Source organism: Pteropus vampyrus, unplaced genomic scaffold (genome assembly GCF_000151845.1).
Source record: "Pteropus vampyrus isolate Shadow unplaced genomic scaffold, Pvam_2.0 Scaffold37, whole genome shotgun sequence".
Classification (NCBI taxonomy): Eukaryota; Metazoa; Chordata; class Mammalia; order Chiroptera; family Pteropodidae; genus Pteropus; species Pteropus vampyrus.
This window is the reverse complement of record NW_011888818.1, coordinates 6,686,519-6,704,050: the sequence shown is the minus strand read 5'-3', so window position 1 is coordinate 6,704,050 and position 17,532 is coordinate 6,686,519. Positions and strand designations below refer to the sequence as shown.

Below are 17,532 nucleotides of genomic sequence, written 5' to 3'. Positions count from 1 at the left end.
GGTATTCACTATGGGCCATTTGGGATCATTTATCCCTCCCAAACCAATCTATGTAGCCAGAGGTGTGGCCAGACCTGAAACAGTCACTATACTAAGGAGGATTCTCTGTCCAGTGGGCCAGGCCTGGACTACTTACACACTCCTGGAGACCAGTTAGAACCCAGTGAGCTGAGAAAGAGAGAGGAGGGGAGAAGTGGTTCCCAAAGACTGTTCCAGGAGACACTTGCTCAGCTTACAGTGAGGGAATGGATGCTGGACAGGAAAAACAACAAACGTCCTCAACTTGCAAAAATTTACATGGAAAATGGAGTTCTTCTGGTTGGTGGGAAAGGCAGATCAAAAGATTTTATAAAATTTGTGGCCTTTGAGATAAACCTCAAAGGATAGATGAGGTGAAAGAAAGGAAGCGACTATCTATTGTCGCTTCTCTATACCATAAGCTCCCCAGGGAGGGACGGTCTGTCTTGTCCACTGCTTTATGCACAGTGCCTGGCACGTAGGAAGTACTCCATAAACCATCAGTTGAAGTAAATCAGCAAAGAGATACCTAAAAGAAATCTGAAGATTTAAAAGTTATTTGTGGTCTTGCAACTTTTCTGTAAGTTTAAAATTATTTCAAAATAAATTATATTTAAAAAATAAGGCCAAGAACTTTTCGGAAGGATAAAGTTATTCCTTTCAGCTTACAAACATACTCACATCTTTCCCACTCTAAACAAAGCAAAACTAAAAACAAAACAAAATAATAAAGCCAGTGGCTACTTGCTGTCCCCACTTTTTCCCTACTGGGTATCAGGATGTTGAGGAAACACCACGAGGCCCAGTGTCAGGAAGCTTCTGTTTGAGTCGGGCTCTGTCACTCCCTATTTGATTGGCTAAATCATTTAACTTCTCTGTGCCTCAGTTTGAGGGAACGATAGCATCTCCCTTACAGCACTACCATGGAGATCAAGGGAGAGAAGGGATATGAAAGCAGGTTATAAACTCTAACACTAACTGCAGGTGATCCCTCTCTTTAACTCCTGGTGATAGAGGATTGACTACTGCCTTCACACCCTACTAGAATGCATCCTTTTCTTGGAGCTCAGCCTGCCCTTTGCAGGTCTGTACACAGCTGATGATAGCCTTCATCTGCTGATACTCCCTGCCTTTGCATGCCTTTCTTGCCTCTCTTGACCTCCTCTTCTCAACCCAGCCTGGCTCGTCTGCCTACCCGTCCAGGACAGGTGCCCGCTCAGATGTGTTTCTGGTCCTTTCCTCTTTATCTACTTGCTCTTGCTGGAATGTTTCATCTGTTCTCTTCCCTTTAGGGACCTCTTATTATGCCGATGATACCCCCACTCACATTTTCTGCATTGGCTTCTTCTCTCAGTAGCCCATCTTCATCTGGGCATTCCCACAGGCTGTACAAATGTACCTTAGGCAGAAAGAAATGATTCTCATTTTATTTGCTTCTCTCCCTATGTTCTCTTTATTTAAAACACCTTATTCCCTCAAAATACTTGGGCTAAAAATGTTGAAGTCATTTATTATTGTTGTTTGCTTATTGAACATCTACCATGTGACAGATACTACCTTAGGTACTTTACATTCTAGATTTGCTTTACTCCTTGAAAGAGCCCTGTGAAGTAGGTCCTACTTCATTCCATCTCACAAAATTAAAATCTGAGGTTCAGAGAGCTTAAATAACTTTATGCCCAAGATTACATGCTAATAGATGGTTGTCAATGTAAGAAACGTCCAAATATGTGGAGAATTTTTATGACTTTGAGCCAAACTGATGACAATAGCCAGGAGGCAAAATTTCAACGAATTGAGAAAGTGCTCTAGAGAATTTTGGAGAATTGGCAGCTTATTTTATACATTAGAATCAAAGGAGGAGATGTAAGGAGGTTACGTGAAAACCATTGGTAGACTAAGCAAGTGAAAGAAAGCAAAGCGGAGAAATCTCTGGGATTGGATAAAAAGTAAAACAGAGAGACACACACTCCTTTTACATTGGTGGGTACAGGATAGTTAACAACATTTACAGCACATAGAGATGGTATGTGGGGAACAAGATAACAATGAGGGTTCTGTGGTCTAATGCTTTGGTGCAGTGGGTTGTGCCCTCAGGGGTCCCAAAAAAGGGATTACTCTGACATTTCAAAGGTATGTTATCTTAGATACAAAAAGACAATAGACATGCTCACTTAAGGTAAAGATCGACCTTTTTCGAGGAAGCTATAGGCCTAAGACATGACTATCCGCCATTCTATGTGGTTGCTTTTGGTCTCTGAGTTTGTAGGGCCTGCCTTGAGCTTGTCAGGTTTAGTATGTGGCCCCTTTTTTGTCCATATGGTAGAACTGGGATTTGATAATAGGTTTGTCTGACTCCAAAGTCTATTCTCTTAATTTGAATCTCTATAGTACATTGAATCACTATACTATACTATACTTACTGACTGAATTCTCACATAAAATTTTTTGTTGATTCCTTTAACCAATGAAATCTCTTGAATCAGTTCTTTTTTTGTTCACTGCTGCTACCCTGTTCAGATACACATATCATACATATTTAAATATATGTATATAGATGGTGCTTTATTCTAATTATAAATGTGATAAATATGGGCTGTAAGAAAATTCATTATGGATCTAAATAGTGAAAGTTCTCCAACTTCTAAGGATAACCACCAATAATGGTATAGTATACATTCCTTAATTTTTTTCTATGCATATGGTAGCATATTATGCCTTTTAAAATGGGATCACATCATTTTAAAACTTGCTTTTCTTGTTTCATATATCAGCACATAGATCTACCTTGTTCTTTTTTTTTTTAATTAGGCAAAACACATTTTATATAAAATTCCATAGGCACGAAAGGGTATTTTATGAAAAACAAGTCTCCCTTCATCCTTGTTCCCCAGTCACCCATCAGAATTGCCATCACCAGTTTCTTGAGTAAACTCCTGGGGCCTCATTTCTTTTAATAGCAGCAGAGCTTCCCGTTATATGGATGTACCAAATCCATACACCATATTATTTTGTTGTTTCATAAGAGGAACACCTAGATTGTTTTCAGTGTTATTATCCACTCTGATCTAAATTCCATGCCAATTTTATCAATTACTGATCACTCTTAACTTTTGTTAGCAACATGATGGTCCATATTGGACAGATGCACCATAATTCACTTACCCATTTCACTACTAATGAGAATTTAGGCTTAAACACCACTTGCTCTGCTCCTAGGGCACTTGTGCTGTTAAGCACTTCTGCCGTTTTGCCAGCAATACAATTCCTTATGTATTCTTCCACCGAACTGTGAGCTCCTCAAAAACGGAGGAAAGTGTTCATATTCATCTTTGTATCCTCATAGCCTAGCCTCGAATTTGGTCCGGAGCATATGCTCACCACGCCTGAGTGTAATAATAATTGAATCGCCCGCGCTGAGCTCTAGAATCCGGTGTGGAGAGACGAAATCAGGGGAAAGCCCTGCCCATTTGAATTGTTCCAGCCTCAAAGGGTCCGGAACTTTTGTTGGGAGTATTGTTGTTTCTCTGGGAGGACTTTTAGCCGCAAAGCATGCCCCGCACAAGCATGGTTGCCACGCACCGGAAGTGACCGATTATTTTGCTGGTGTTAGTTCTTCCGCGGGGCGGAAAAGGCATGTCTGCCTGTGTCCCGACCATTGCCAGCCTCGTTTCCTAGCAAGACCCCATGAGTAAGCTGTGGCGGCGCGGGAGCACCTCTGGGGCTATGGAGGCCCCTGAGCCAGGTACGTGTAGGTCGATAAAGCATCTTAGGCATTCACAGAAAAGGAGTCCTTGTCTTCCTCTTCGGAGCTTCCAAGGTACTTCGCCACAGGTGGGAGGAGAAAGGCAGGGCTGTTGTTATGGTAACCGCGAGTACCGCGGGAAGAGTGGGACCTCTTAAGGGGTATTGAGTTCTTCAGGATTCTCACTGCTCCGCTCCTACCGAACACCGTTGAGAGTCTCTCCTTCCGCAGGGGAAGCGCTGGAGTTGAGTCTTGCGAGTGCTCACGGCCACGGAGTGCACAAAAAAAAGCACAAGAAGCACAAGAAGAAACACAAGAAGAAACACCACCAGGAAGAAGAGGCTGGGCCCACACAGCCATCTCCTCCCAAGCCCCAGCTCAAACTCAAAATCAAGCTGGGTGGGCAGGTCCTAGGCACCAAGAGGTGAGGCTAAGAGAGCCAAGGTTTTACCTGGGGAACTTAAGGAGCAGGCAAAGATAGAAGGGGAAGCTGGCTGAGCTTTCCAGGAGACTGAGAATGGACACTGACTTAAGGGTCTAGGTTAAGGCAGCAAGAACACTAGAGGGTGTAGAGAAAGCTAGAAGTAGCTACTAAGCAGAAGGCAGACACTTGCTCAGCTTACAGTGTGGTGTTGCTTCTCTGCAGTGTTCCTACCTTCACTGTGATTCCTGAGGGGCCTCGCTCACCCTCTCCCCTTATGGTTGTGGATAATGAAGAGGAGCCTATGGAAGGAGTCCCCCTTGAGCAGTACCGTGCCTGGCTGGGTGAGAAGGATCTGGAGGTGGGGTTTATTCTTATACGTGGTTAAGGGGAGAGGTTTTGTTCGAGATGGGGTGAGAATTTTGAGTATCCCAGCATTAACCTGGGCAAATTAGGGTGCTCCATCTGAACAATTATTTTATCTCTCCAACTTTCCAGATGAAGACAGTAATTTGTCCCCCTCCCCGCTTCGTGACCTATCAGGGGGCTTAGGGGGTCAGGAGGAAGAGGAGGAACAGAGGTGGCTGGATGCCCTGGAGAAGGGGGAGCTGGATGACAATGGAGACCTCAAGAAGGAAATCAATGAACGGCTGCTTACTGCTCGACAGGTAAATTGATTCATTCTTTATTCAGTTACCAAATATATAGAGAGAACCTTGCATGTCCTAAGAACTTTGCTGGGCAGTGGGGAATCAGTGATGGAGAAAAGACAAACAAGGTTTCTGTTCTCATGGAGCTGATATTCATGTGTGTATTGGGGGGATAAATAAGTAAATAATTTTGAAAAGTTGTTAGGTTTATAACAAAAACAGAGTGATGAAACAGAAAGTGGTGGAAAAGAGACAACATTAGATAGGGAGGGATGACCTCTATGAAGAGAAAACATTTCCAATACCAGAAGAGCTTTTCAGGCAGAGAGACCAGCAGGCACAAAAGCCCTGAGAGTGGAACATGCCTAGTGGTCAAGGAGGATAAGTGTGACTAAGACATGGAGGAATTGTATGCAGAGAAGTGATATATTTGACTTACATTTCCATAGATTGCTTTGGTTTCTTAGTGGAGTTAAGGAATGAAACCAGGACAGCAGGTAGAAAGCTGTTGAAGTAGTCATGTGAGAGATGGTGGTGGCTTGAAGCAAGGTGAAGTTGTTGGAGAAAATCAGATGGATATATTTTGGAAGTAGACATTTGTTGGGTGCAGGGAAGAGGAATCAAGGCTAAACCTGGCTTGAGCAGTTATCCAATTGATGCTATCCATTGAGATAAAGTGGTTTAAAACAACAACCAAAACTCCCAGACATGTGCAGTTATGGTACACAGGACAGGCAGGTAACATTACTAATACTCTTTACCTTGAGAGTCAAGGATCTAAAGCTGTAAGTTGGAGACCTGGGAGGAGGCAGTATTAAGGGATCCTGGAGAAGGGTGCACATTCCACCCCTTTTCCCAAGGCCTGTGCTCCTTGAAACCCTGCTTTCTACGTACCCTCACACCCTTACTCCTTACCCCTTCCCAGTTCCTGCGGACCTCGCCTGACCATTTTCTGACTCCATCTGTCTCTCCCCAGCGAGCTCTGCTCCAGAAGGCGCAGAGTCAGCCTTCCCCGATGCTGCCACTGCCTGTGGCTGGGGACTGCCCTGCCCCCGCCCTCACCGAGGAGATGCTGCTAAAGCGCGAGGAGCGGGCCCGTAAGAGGCGGCTGCAGGCTGCGCGGCGGGCTGAGGAGCACAAGAACCAGACTATTGAGCGCCTCACCAAGACTGCGGCGCCCAGCGGGCGGGGAGGCCGAGGGGCTGCTCGGGGCGAACGGAGGGGAGGGCGGACTGTGGCCCCGGCCCCCATGGTGCGCTACAGTAGTGGGGCACAGGGTTCCACCCTTTCCTTCCCACCGGGCGTCCCCACCCCCGTGCCAGTGTCTCAGCGACCATCTCTATCTGGCCCTCCGCCACGATGCTCTGTCCCTGGCTGCCCGCACCCGCGCCGGTACGCCTGCTCCCGCACTGGCCAGGCGCTCTGCAGCCTTCAGTGCTACCGCATCAACCTGCAGATGAGGCTGGGGGGGCCCGAGGGGCCTGGATCCCCCCTTTTGGCTACGTAAGGTCCTTAACCCAGACTCTCTGCCCTCTCTCCTGCCTGGATTCAGTGTCTTCCCCACCCTATTAAATTTTATCCGGTGTCCCGACTTGTACAGAATTGGGAGAATGGGGTATGGGAGGCCAATTCCCCGTACACACATCTTGCTCCAATCGGAGCTTGCGTCGACGCCAGGCCGCAGGAAGACTGGCCGCTAGCTCCCAGACTCCAACTGACTTGGGATCCTGCTACCTCTTCCAGCAGGATTTCCAGCAGAATTACCTGGCGTGGTTAGGCTTTTGGCGTCTTGCCGAAAGCAGGGCTCGAACCAATCAGCGGGGAAAGTTGCTCTTCTGGACGGCCGTTCATTGGTTGACAATTCGAAGCCTGTTCTGCTGTTTCTATTGGCTGCTGGCGCTGTCTGTCAGGGCCGTGGTTCGAGCCTTACCCCACTCTTTGTCTGTGAAAGCTCTTGTTGTCTGGGAGAGTGGCGTAGGCGCTGCTGTGTATTGGTCACCGGGAGAAGCCTCCGATCCGCTCCTATTGGTTCATGTGCCGGAGAGCGATGCTGATTGGTAGGATAGAGCAACCTGGGTTCTAGTTGGCAGAGCTCTCCCCGGATGGGAGCTCCGACCGCGGAGTGATGGTAGCGGCAGTGAAGATGGGCCGGGCAGGGACCATGGCAGTGGCGGCAGAGGTGGCAGGGGCGGGGCAGCTGGCGGTAGAAGAGGCTGTGGTCTTCTGGGGGCTGTAGGTGGAGGCATGGCTCAGGCCAGCAGCGGGAACAGCAGCGAAGAGGCCTGGGAGGCACTTCGGGTGCCGCAACAGCAGGTATCCCAACAGCTCCCAAAGCCTGTCATGACAGCCATTTATTTCCCTTTCCCCTTTACTGCCCCTTTCTTTTGGAATGGTGGGGATGGGGGAGGAGCTCACGGAGTTAAAGGTACTGTGAAGTTCCTAAATATGCCCCTTCCACTCTTTGTCTAAACTTTGTAACGTAGATGCATGCAGTTGACTTTTCCTGCAGCCTCATAGACCCATCTCATGGCTGCAGTGGAGCTTGCAGTGGCTCTCCAGTGACCAGAGGCATAGTGAGGCCCCAGGGAGGCTCCCTGTCTTACAACAGTTATTTGTGATATTTTTCTGTGTGCCTATTGTCACAACAGAATCCAGCAGCGTCTTCTCTTGAGGGAGCAATTTGGAGAGGACCTGGAACCCAGAGTCGCACCCTGGATGCCATCCTTCATCATCCACAGCAATCCCATCTGGTTGGGAGCACTGCTCTGGGTCTCACCCTGCCCCTTCTCTACTCTAGGAAGTCTGAGCCCCGAGGGTGGAAAGATCACCTTGGGGATGGGGAGTGGCAGGCCGTGGGGGATGATGAAAGCATTTTAGCTTTAGAAATTACTTTAAACCCCTTGCCCATTGTCCAAGGCTTTGAGATAGCTCAGTCTTCTGGCTTCTACCAAAACACTCCATTAACAGAAAACACCTTGGAGGCCAGCCTATATGCAAAGCTGAAATTTGCAGCTCTGTATGTCCATACCTTCATCTTGTTCTCTAGACTGATTCTTGCTCTTCCAAATCCTCTTCCTTGGTGACAACCCTTCAGATTTTTGAACACTCCTCTCAGCACCACTATTCTCTCTCTCCATAGATCTCTTAACTAAACTTGATTCACAGGGTGGGATTCTTCTGTATGTGCATGCAGCAGGTAGGGGTGGAGTAGACAGTGCCTTGGGCTAGAATTGCCCTTGAATCTAAGTGCCTCCTTGCTCCCAGCTTCGAGAGCTGTGCCCAGGAGTGAACAACCAGCCCTACCTCTGTGAGAGTGGTCACTGTTGCGGGGAGACTGGCTGCTGTACCTACTACTATGAACTCTGGTGTGAGTCTCCAACGGGGCTATTTGCAGGTCCTTCTGCCCACCCTCCCTTAGACCTCAGAATTCCAGACTTCAAGGACCCTTCTCTGCGTGAGGTATCTAAGACTCTTCCTCCTTACCACCTGCAGGGTTCTGGCTGCTCTGGACTGTCCTCATCCTTTTTAGCTGCTGTTGTGCCTTCCGCCATCGACGGGCTAAACTCCGGCTGCAGCAACAGCAGCGGCAGCGAGAGATCAACTTATTGGCCTACCATGGGGCATGCCATGGGGCTGGCCCTGTCCCTACTGGTTCACTGCTTGACCTTCGTGAGTGACTTGAGACTCCGGGCTACCAGTGGCTCTTCCCCAACTAGGACCCTGAATCATCCCCATTCTTTCTAGACATTTCAAAGCACACTTTCCCTAACAAGAAAGTGACTGCCACCTCACCCCTGGTTGCCTTCAACCAACCATGCCATTCTTTCCTGCAGGCCTCCTCAGCGCCTTCAAACCTCCAGCCTATGAGGATGTGGTTCACCACCCGGGCACACCGCCGCCTCCTTACACTGTGGCCTCAGGCTGCCCCTTGACTGCTTCCAGGGAATGCACCTGCTGCTCCTCTGCTTCTAGCTGCTCTGCCCACTACGAGGGAACAAATGTGGAAGGTGTTTCCTCCCACCAGAGTGTCCCCCCTCATCAGGAGGGTGGGCCTGAGGCAGGGGTGAGCCCTGTCCCCACACCCCTCTCCTGCCGCTATCGCCGCCTGACCGGTGACTCGGGTATTGAGCTCTGCCCTTGTCCTGACTCTAGTGATGGCGAGCCACTCAAGGAGGCTAGGGTTAGTGTCACCCAGCCAGATCTGGGGGACCACTCCCCTTTTGTGCTGCCCCTAGATCCCATGCTCCAGGTTTCTCCTGTGGGGCTGACTTCTAGTGAAGGGAACATCCCATAAGCAGTCTTAGAGAGGGTTACTTGTCCACCAGAAACAGCCCTGGTCCCAACTCCTTGAGTTCTCTGCCTCTTCCCTGCCCTCCTAGAATCTGCCTAAAAGGGCTGGAATCCTGAGGAGAGGAGCAGTGTTTGGGGGACTGTGCTAGCTCTAACCCCCACAACATACACAGGAGCCTTTGATCTCATTAAAGTGAACCAGATGCTTGTGGACTTGGGTGGACTAGTGCTCAACTCACTGCACTGCACTTAATGTGACACTGGATTTGGAGGGAACAGGTAATGGCCACTTTTTGTACTTTCTCTGAAAGACAGCAGGCATCCCTAAGGCCTGGATTAAGACCTCTTGATGAGGCAAAGCTGGCAAGAGCAAGAGTTTGGCATGGTTTTTCAATTTATTTAGAAAAATAGACTCCAAATTCACATTCACCCCAGAGCTGTATGGGATGACAGTAAGGAGAAACCTGAGATGAGCTGAGGAGAGTCTGAAACTGGTATCTGAGGACTGGGGGGAAGAAGCTAGAGACCTTGTCCCTCTAGTCCAGAGTGGCACAAGGGGCCTGGCTCCCCTTCCCCCTTCCCCCTTTAGTAGTCTTCAGCCATGGCCAGTAGGACAAGGCTAGTCCAACCATGGAAAGGGCGGCAGCCCATGCCCTTCCCGTCCCAGTCACTGTAGTGCTCCCACAGGAACCCTGTGGCCTGGTACTGCCGCCACACATTGCCCACCACATTGGCACGCAGCTTCTTGTGGAGCTTGGCAGCCCGGGCCTGGTGGGGACCCTCCAGATGCCCATAGTGGTGGAGAGCTCCCAAGGCCAGGTAGTTGATATTGAGCCACACAGCACCCCGCCAGTAGGGAGGATCATGCTCTGAATTGCGCTGGCCATAAAAGGAGCTAGAGGCTGCAAGGGAGCGCAAACCAAAGGGGCTCCAGAGATGACGACTGTCAGCTAGAACATCCAGCAGAGGACCAAGGCGGGATGAGTGGGGGTCCAGCAGCCGCAGCAGCAAGGGAAAAAGACTGACATAGCCCAATGCATCCACATATTGTAAGCGAGGATGGGGCCGGCCCACTACCCGCACTAGCCCCTGAGGGGACTGAGGCTTTAGATGCACGGCTTTTGTGTGGTTCCCAAAGTCTGCAAAGACTCCTAGCTCTGGGGCCCAGTGGAGCTCATCCAGGATTTCCTCTGTCTCCAATGAGGCAGCCAGTGGGCCCAGCTCTGCAGCTGCCTCAGTTTCTCCTAGCTGCTCTGCTAGCCGCACCATCACACGGGCACCTAGTGCCACCCAGCACCGCAGGTCCAGGTGCCGCTCGGTGGCTGAAGGGTGTGAAGCCCGGGGATAGTCATCTAGCCCTGAAGGCAGTGTCTTGGGGTTCAATAGGGTTGGCAAAACTGGGTCCCGGCCCCGCCAGCGGTAAGACAATGGCACTGGCCCTGCCTGGCTCTGATGGAGCCAAGAGAACCATGCATGCAGGCGGGGGAAGGCCCTGCGGAGGAAGGCTAAGTCGGCAGGGTCACCACCCTTTAGCATGTGGGCTACAGGTAAAAGTAGGGTTGGGGGGTTGGCGTGGACTGTCCGTTGCACCAGGAATTCTGGGGGTACCCGGGCTCGAGCCTCATCCCCCAGCACCTGCTCCCGCCCAATCCAGCCATCAGCATTGAGCAGCCCCAGCCAGTGGCCTAGGGCTTCCCGGGTGAGGTAGGGATCCCACCGCTGGACCACCAGCTGGTGAAAGCCCTCGTCCCAGAGGAAGCCTCGTGGAAAGAATGACCGGGAGGGCACTGCTGTGAAGAGAGGGACAGGTGGGAAAAGGGCTGGGGCCACCTTCTGCTCAGACCCCTCAACACTCGTGTCTGGCAATACCAGACCTTGTCCATAGAAGTAGCCAATTCCACCGAGGAGGTCACTGAGGGCGGCCTGACCCAAAGCCTGCTCCTCAGTGCTCAGGCCCTTCTCCTGCAGCCGGAACGTCTTCTCAAATCGCTCTCTAAAGGCTTCAGTATGGCTCTCCAGGGCCTGGGTCAGCAGGCTACCTGCCAGCTGCCCCAGGGCTTGGTTTTCTGCCCGGGCACTGCCTGATTCAAATACCAGCTCCATTGAAAATGGGACTTTCAGTGTCACCTGTTGTATCAAGAACTGCCCTTGTCCCTGTCCTTGCCCACTTGGGCCTCTGTCCTCCCACTTCAGAGATCCTGGCAAGCCAAGGTAGCGTTCAGAGGAGGCCCCTGGGGGCCGATGCTGAAACCAGCTATTTAGGCGACTCTTCACCACTTCTGTCAGCAAGGGAAGTCCTGGGTTGGAGGACCAGAAGACATTGTAGCTTGAAGAGAAAAAGATAAATAGGAAGTATTATCGAGGAGGAAGTAGAGGGTATTACTAAGAAATATGAGGTGATCAGGAGTCAGTATGGGAGGATTTTGGCAATGCAAGGGACTGGAGCCTAGTGAGAAGGAAAATAACTGGAAAGAGGGCAGAGTAGGGGAGAAAGAAATCAAGTGAGCATCCATACCACCCCTACCACCACCCCACACTCTCTTCCCCCAGTTACCTGCCATACTTGGGACCAGTATCCCCAGGACTGGTTGGTGCCAGAAGTGTAAAACGGAAGTCACCAAGTTCATTGGTGTGCCCACTGATGAACTTCAACTGCCCCTTAGCTCCAACCTCTGGCACTAAGACTTCCTCGCCATCTGTCACCACATAGAAGAACAAGGACACCAAAGGGAGGGCAGAGGTACCTGGGGCCTGGATGACCACAGAGGACAGAAAAACACAACATTAGATTGGCATTCTCCCTTGAGAATCAGACTTATTGAGGGAAAGGAGCACCAGGTAGGAGCAACATGAGAATCATACATCTGGCAGTGTTGAGGGTCACTGCAGGTAAGCACACAGTGGGATGAAATAAAGAGCCTTGCACATGGTTCTCTGGGAAATAAGAGAGCACTTCTATGCCATGTATTATGCTAAGAACACTATATATTATTTCCTTTAATTCTTACAGTCTTGTTGAGTTAGGTGCTATTTTTATCTCCATTTTACAGAAAAGGAAACCAGAGATAGTAAATAGAGATGATCTTACAGGCAAGTGTTTAAGGCAGGCAGACTCAGAGCTGTTACTACCCACTCCTCCCCACTTCATACTGCATTCCTGGCAGCAAAGGAAGGGTGGAAGGAGTCTGAGCTGGGGTAACGGTGTCCTGAGACCCTGACCTGAGGCTCTACAGTCACTCTCCAGCTCCAGTCTCCTCCGTGCTGACCCCCAGGTCTCTTGACGAATTCAGTAGTGAGCCTTAAAGCCCCATCCTGGATGTGCTGCCGCCCGAAGGAGAGACCGTCGTGGAACTCCCAGCCATAGGGACCCACTCCGTCTCCCTGCTCACACGTGTGCCTGAGCTTAGGGGTCCCTGGGGCAGGCCCTTGCTGCGCCCACATCAGTCCTGGGGGTAGAATGGCCACGTAAGTCAAAGAGAGAGAGAAAGGATCCTGTCCCTCTGGGTCTCTGAGAACTTCAGGGTCATCCCTCTTCATAACTCTCCTGATCCACTCCTCCCCATTCCTGCTCTGGCATGAAGCTGGGGCATCCAGATTAAGAGTTCGCCTGCCTGCCCGCTGGGGCCCGGTTACCGGTGAGGAGGGGCTGAGCGCTGCGGGTCTTCATGCCAAAGTATACGTGAGGGCGGTAAGTGCCCCAGAAGAGGTGCGGGGCCACGGCGGGGCTCGAAGAGTTGAGAGGCAGCGCGGGGGGCGCGGAGTGCAGCGTGACCGCCTGCCGCGCGCGATGCCACGCCAGCAGCCAGCTTCCCGACAGACTCAGGGCCAGAGGCAGGACTACGATGGCCAGAACGGCTCCCGCGACCGTGCCACGGGTCATGCCAACACGGCTGTCCCGTCGCGCGGTGCCGCTTCGAGACGCCCCCTCAGCGGTCCGCGCTCCATCTGCCAGCGTTCCGCGGCGCCGCCGCTCGCCCCGAGCCATTCTGGCAAGGAGGTCGGCGTCGTGAGAGCTCCGGGAGGCGGCAAAGGAGCCCGAGGTCTGCCTCGCCTCCTCGGCTCGAGCGCAGCGCGGGGTAGCCACAGATTTTTCAGCAGCAACAGCCTGCCCCGGCCTTCTGCTCTGCTTCCGCCTCTTGCCGGAAGTCCAGCCCCGCTACGTCAGGTTAAGACACCGAGCTCCGAACCGCTATCGCGGGTGTGGCACAGGGCTAGTCATTGGGTAGGCTCCGCGTTCACTGGGTTAGCATTTATTTGGTGTCCTTACGGAGTTTACAGGCTAGGAGAAAAAAAAAAAAGAAACCAATCTCACACTGCGCTCTTTTAAATATATTTCAAATGTGTGTGTGTATACATATATATGTGTGTGTATGTGTGTGTGTGTATATATATATATATACATATATATGTATATTACACATATACATATATATATATATGTATATGTATATATACATACACACCTGAGATGCTTTTACTTTTAACCTCTCCCTACCATGCCCCACTCAGGTGGCTGAAAACTGTGGCTTAGAAAGTTAAAGTCACTTGGCCCTGGCCGGAGACAGAAAGTGGGGCACTTGGAACCCAGGTGTATCTGAATCAAACTGGATCGTTTTTGCTCACTTTCCTAGTGGAGAGTGCTGGAGTGGGCCCAAGAGGAAGCCTTAAATCTGTTCCAGCAGTATCTTTGCACTTTAGACAAATCATATCTCCATCAGTTTACAAGATTCCTTATCTAGATGAACCCTAAAAAGGACAATAATGGTGGTGTGGGCACTTAGAGAATGCATATTTTTTCTTTTCTACAACCCAGGAAGCAAAGGAGCTTAAGGGTCACTTATGTCCAGGCCAGGAAAGGCTGTAGGAAAGGGGTAGCATCAGCATCTCAAGTTGACCTAGAAGAGTCAACATTACATTTGGTGGTGGTTCAGAGCGCTTAGATTCAGTTACTTATTTCTCACCAACAGCTCAGCATACACGGTATTACGTAAAATTCCCTAGGGCAAAAAGACTGGAGAAAGAGGCTGACAATTCCATCATTACATCTGGAATTTATTAAGGGAACTTTCATATAAGGTGCGTATTGGGTAGCAGCAAGACATGAATATCCTCCACACCACATGACAGGCGCTAAGGGGTGTGACCTAAACCAGATAGGAGTAAAATGCCTTATATTCTTGCCTGGGGCTGGGAAAGGTCGATCAAAGTCTCTGAGGGGATTTTTGGGAAGCAATCTCTGTTCTGGCTAGGATCTACCCGGTGAGTCAGGCAGCAGTCACATTAAGGAGTAGTCTCTCCTCCACAGAAGGTATTTTCATAAAGTACGAATCCCTATCATCTTTTGAAAAACTCTACTCCATACCTTTATGCTACTCTAGCTATTATCACACCTCCCATCCAAACTCATATATAAATCTAATACTTTATGCTATGCTGCATGCCCACTTCCTATTTCACTATAATCTGATTTCTGGCTCCATTCTGCACTGGTAACTTCTTGCTCATTCAACAATTCGACAAGCCTTCTGCCCAAATTCACAGTCTTGTCTTCCTTGCTACCACTGCACCTAGTGCACATATCTATTGTAACATTTATTGCATACCTGTTTTATTATTCATCTTTGTATCTTAGTACTACTAATCAATTATAAGCACAAGGTAGATGCTAAATGTAAGTTCAACAAATATTTATTGTACACTCTGTATTAGGCACTATGCAAGGTGCTGGGGACACAGAGAAAACAGCCCCAACTTCAAATTCGCAATCTAGAAATACAGTGCCAGTGCTCGATCCATGTTTATAGCAATGTTTGAACCATCCCCATTTTACAAATGAGTGGTTAAGTCTAGCCAAAGATAATAGCCAATTAACCAGAGCTCGGAAACTCAAATCTAGATTGTATCTTTTCAACTATAACATAAAGCCTCTTGTGTGACCTGCCATTGAGTTGGCTCAGACTCCTGGTGACCCATGAATGAGTAATGTCCCCAATGTCAACAGCCCTGATCAACTCCTATAAACTCATGCCTATGACTTCTTTTATGGAGTCAATCCACTTCATATTTGATCTTCTTCTTTTCCTGCTGTCTTCTATCTTTCTCAGCATTACTGTCTTTTCCAAAGAACCCTGCCTTCTCATGGTGTACCTGAAGTAGGATAAGGCCTCTTACATAACATTTATTTAATTCCCAGTAATGTTCTGGGTGCCCAAGAGATATCAATTTATTCAATCCTCTCAATAATCTTATAAGGTAAGTACTATTATCCCCATTTTACAAATGAGGGGACAGGCACTGAGAGAATAAGTAATTTGTCCAAAGTTACATAACTACTTAAGGGCAGAGGTGGGAGTTCAACCCCAGGTGTTCTGGCTCTTAACTACACTATACTGCTTCCTGATAGTTTTCTTTTTTAAAAGGGAGAGAAAAAACAGCCCTTTGAAGGTAGCACTCTTTTAAGCAAAGAAGCAGTATAGCAATGTGGTAGGAAAGTCATGGAAAATGTATTTGGCAAAGTACACAGGAGCCAATATCTAGAGATCCTTGATTGCCTCGTTGAGCATTCTGAAGTTCTCTAAACTAGTAAATGGCTCGCAACCATTTTTTCCCATAACCTACAGAAAGAAATAATTCTCTATTGCAACTACGTACGTGCAGATACACATGTATGCACATACTTTATATATATACATCTACATACACATATATTCATAATTATATGCTTAAAACTTAAGTTTCTTAAAAAATACTTCCTATTCCATGTGTCATACATTCTGATACTTTTAATTCTATTTTACTTTGTTTTTAAAAGGCTGATTTACCCCCTAAATTGATTTCATGATTGATACTAATAGGTGGTAACTCAGTATGAAAAATACTTTAAGCACAATGCCTAAAAGTACTTCAGGAACTATTCTTTGAAACAAGTAGTAGTGAGACATATAACCAGTGATGTGCTTTGGAAAGATAAAATTAAGCAGCCTCAAAAATGATTAGAAAAAAAGGAGACTGGTGGGAGAATGCAATAAGGAGAAGAATAGGATTGAAGAGAACATTTCAAGAGCTTTTGTTTAAGACACAATATTCAGAATTTACTGACTAGCTATGCAGGAAAAAGGAGAGGACAGAACCAGAGATAATGCTGTAGTTTCCAGCCCAGGTGGCTGAGCAGATGAAGTACCTTTAAAAGTAATGGGCAAGTCAGAGGGTGAGGCTTGTATGTATATGTGTATGTAAGATTATCAATTCTATTTGGACAGAGTGTTGGTAGGATTTGGAGAAAACTGGTAGTAGGTAATCCGACTATAACAAAAAAGTTGAGATTAAAGCCAAACAGAAATGTAGGGTTTAACCCAAGAAGGTAGTTCAAGAGGTACCTTGAGAGTTACGGGGGAAGCCAAAATCAAAACGGTTAAACAATGAATGATGGTAAAAAAGTGAAATAAATTCAAGTTTGTCCAGACACCTCCGGATCCTGTCTCGTCCCAGAAACAATGGTTGAATTTGTAGCCACGGGGGGCGGGTGTGTGTGTGTGGCGGGGGGCTCTCTGTGGCTCTCTAGATAATGATTTGAGTGATTAATTCAAGCTTTTCTTGGATAAGTGTCCTAGCAAATCCCAGGCTTTTTAGTCTCTTCCGCGCAGTTAGCGCCCGGCACCAGCGTCAGGCTTGTCCCCGCTCCCCGCCGCGCTCCTTGCCTGGATGTGGGAAGCGAAGGCGGTGAGCATTTCCTGGGCAGTGAGGTGGGCGCCGCGCAGAATCAGGCGATGCCCGTCCCCTGGGGAAGAAACGAACGAATCAAGTACAAGAAGGACAGAGAGGCCCAGGCTGCGGGCGCGCGGGCTGCCTGCCGCCCACTCCCGCCAGACTCCCTCGCGAGCCCACCAAAGAGCACGTCCACGCAGGGATCGGAGCCATCGTGCCTCACGTCCGCAATCACTGAGCAGCTGAGGTTGGTGGAGCGGACCTTCTCGCTACTCACAGCCTGGAGGAAGGTCCTGCGGTGGGAAAGCAGTGTGAGTGCTGGGCCGAGGGGGGTGGACCCATAGTGGGAGGAAGGCGCGTCCCTTCCAATCCCCACTCCCTCCCTCTCGTACCTCGTGGACTCCACGTTCTTCTCAAAGGGGCAGAACTGAACCCGAACCTGCTTGACAGCCCGGAGCCCCAGCCGAGCCAAAGCCGCAGCCATGGTAACCTCCGCCCCGGAAACACTCGCGCGGGCGGAAGTGTCGTCAGTGTAAGGGGCTGTGCGTGGCCGCATTGCCGCAGGCACCAAGTGCAGCTAGGGCGGACTCTCAGGTGCCTCGGCTCTGCAGTCCCAGAGGAGAAGGCCAGCCAAAAAGGAGAGGTAGTTTCGGCACAGGGTATGGAGGGGCCCAAAGTAAGCAGTCATCAAATACAACCTGTCG

General features: G+C 49.2%; 4 protein-coding genes across 7 annotated transcripts; 2 read left to right on the top strand and 2 right to left on the bottom strand.

Annotated features, from left to right (window-relative positions):
- Positions 1-3,574: 3,574 nt before the first annotated feature.
- On the top strand, positions 3,575-6,425 carry INO80B (INO80 complex subunit B). The gene is made up of 5 exons (XM_011358115.2): positions 3,575-3,763; positions 3,995-4,187; positions 4,410-4,528; positions 4,683-4,852; positions 5,811-6,425. The coding sequence occupies exons 1-5, from the start codon at positions 3,706-3,708 to the stop codon at positions 6,339-6,341; spliced, it is 1,071 nt and encodes a 356-aa protein (XP_011356417.1). The 5' UTR covers positions 3,575-3,705; the 3' UTR covers positions 6,342-6,425.
- A 149-nt stretch (positions 6,426-6,574) lies between these two features.
- WBP1 (WW domain binding protein 1) lies at positions 6,575-9,342 on the top strand. 3 transcript variants are annotated; one of them, XM_011358114.2, is made up of 5 exons: positions 6,575-6,891; positions 7,483-7,603; positions 8,099-8,201; positions 8,327-8,503; positions 8,668-9,342. In XM_011358114.2, exons 2-5 carry the CDS (start codon positions 7,550-7,552, stop codon positions 9,126-9,128), a joined length of 795 nt encoding a protein of 264 aa, XP_011356416.1. In that variant the 5' UTR covers positions 6,575-6,891; positions 7,483-7,549; the 3' UTR covers positions 9,129-9,342. The 3 variants fall into 3 exon arrangements, with proteins under 3 accessions (XP_011356416.1, XP_011356415.1, XP_011356414.1); XM_011358112.2 differs by lacking the exon at positions 6,575-6,891 and adding an exon at positions 6,909-7,147 and having other exon boundaries at positions 7,483-7,584; XM_011358113.2 differs by lacking the exon at positions 7,483-7,603 and having other exon boundaries at positions 6,880-7,147.
- A 158-nt stretch (positions 9,343-9,500) lies between these two features.
- MOGS (mannosyl-oligosaccharide glucosidase) lies at positions 9,501-13,266 on the bottom strand. The gene is made up of 4 exons (XM_023529461.1): positions 12,758-13,266; positions 12,344-12,570; positions 11,679-11,875; positions 9,501-11,450 (listed from the first exon to the last, which is right to left on the bottom strand). Exons 1-4 carry the CDS (start codon positions 13,107-13,109, stop codon positions 9,710-9,712), a joined length of 2,517 nt encoding a protein of 838 aa, XP_023385229.1. The 5' UTR covers positions 13,110-13,266; the 3' UTR covers positions 9,501-9,709.
- A 9-nt stretch (positions 13,267-13,275) lies between these two features.
- Positions 13,276-17,422, bottom strand: MRPL53 (mitochondrial ribosomal protein L53). 2 transcript variants are annotated; one of them, XM_023529465.1, is made up of 4 exons: positions 17,221-17,422; positions 17,009-17,121; positions 16,822-16,901; positions 13,276-13,403 (listed from the first exon to the last, which is right to left on the bottom strand). In XM_023529465.1, exons 1-4 carry the CDS (start codon positions 17,382-17,384, stop codon positions 13,368-13,370), a joined length of 393 nt encoding a protein of 130 aa, XP_023385233.1. In that variant the 5' UTR covers positions 17,385-17,422; the 3' UTR covers positions 13,276-13,367. The 2 variants fall into 2 exon arrangements, with proteins under 2 accessions (XP_023385233.1, XP_011356407.1); XM_011358105.2 differs by lacking the exon at positions 13,276-13,403 and having other exon boundaries at positions 14,156-16,901.
- Between the last annotated feature and the right edge of the window lie 110 nt (positions 17,423-17,532).

What these genes read in the sequence shown, in the direction of transcription:
- INO80B (XM_011358115.2), top strand. Translation starts at nt 3,706, where the DNA reads ATGAGTAAGCTGTGGCGGCGCGGGAGCACCTCTGGGGCTATGGAGGCC. An exon ending in CAGGTCCTAGGCACCAAGAG is followed by an intron (nt 4,188 to 4,409) that starts GTGAGGCTAAGA and finishes GCTTCTCTGCAG; the next exon opens with TGTTCCTACCTTCACTGTGA. An exon ending in GGCTGCTTACTGCTCGACAG is followed by an intron (nt 4,853 to 5,810) that starts GTAAATTGATTC and finishes GTCTCTCCCCAG; the next exon opens with CGAGCTCTGCTCCAGAAGGC.
- WBP1 (XM_011358112.2), top strand. Translation starts at nt 7,079, where the DNA reads ATGGCTCAGGCCAGCAGCGGGAACAGCAGCGAAGAGGCCTGGGAGGCA. An exon ending in CTACTACTATGAACTCTGGT is followed by an intron (nt 8,202 to 8,326) that starts GTGAGTCTCCAA and finishes TACCACCTGCAG; the next exon opens with GGTTCTGGCTGCTCTGGACT. An exon ending in TGGTTCACTGCTTGACCTTC is followed by an intron (nt 8,504 to 8,667) that starts GTGAGTGACTTG and finishes TCTTTCCTGCAG; the next exon opens with GCCTCCTCAGCGCCTTCAAA.
- MOGS (XM_023529461.1), bottom strand. Translation starts at nt 13,109, where the DNA reads ATGGCTCGGGGCGAGCGGCGGCGCCGCGGAACGCTGGCAGATGGAGCG. An exon ending in CGCTCAGCCCCTCCTCACCG is followed by an intron (nt 12,571 to 12,757) that starts GTAACCGGGCCC and finishes TTCTACCCCCAG; the next exon opens with GACTGATGTGGGCGCAGCAA. An exon ending in ACTGGTCCCAAGTATGGCAG is followed by an intron (nt 11,451 to 11,678) that starts GTAACTGGGGGA and finishes TTTCTCTTCAAG; the next exon opens with CTACAATGTCTTCTGGTCCT.
- MRPL53 (XM_011358105.2), bottom strand. Translation starts at nt 17,384, where the DNA reads ATGCGGCCACGCACAGCCCCTTACACTGACGACACTTCCGCCCGCGCG. An exon ending in AAGAACGTGGAGTCCACGAG is followed by an intron (nt 17,122 to 17,220) that starts GTACGAGAGGGA and finishes TTCCCACCGCAG; the next exon opens with GACCTTCCTCCAGGCTGTGA. An exon ending in CTGCGTGGACGTGCTCTTTG is followed by an intron (nt 16,902 to 17,008) that starts GTGGGCTCGCGA and finishes TTTCTTCCCCAG; the next exon opens with GGGACGGGCATCGCCTGATT.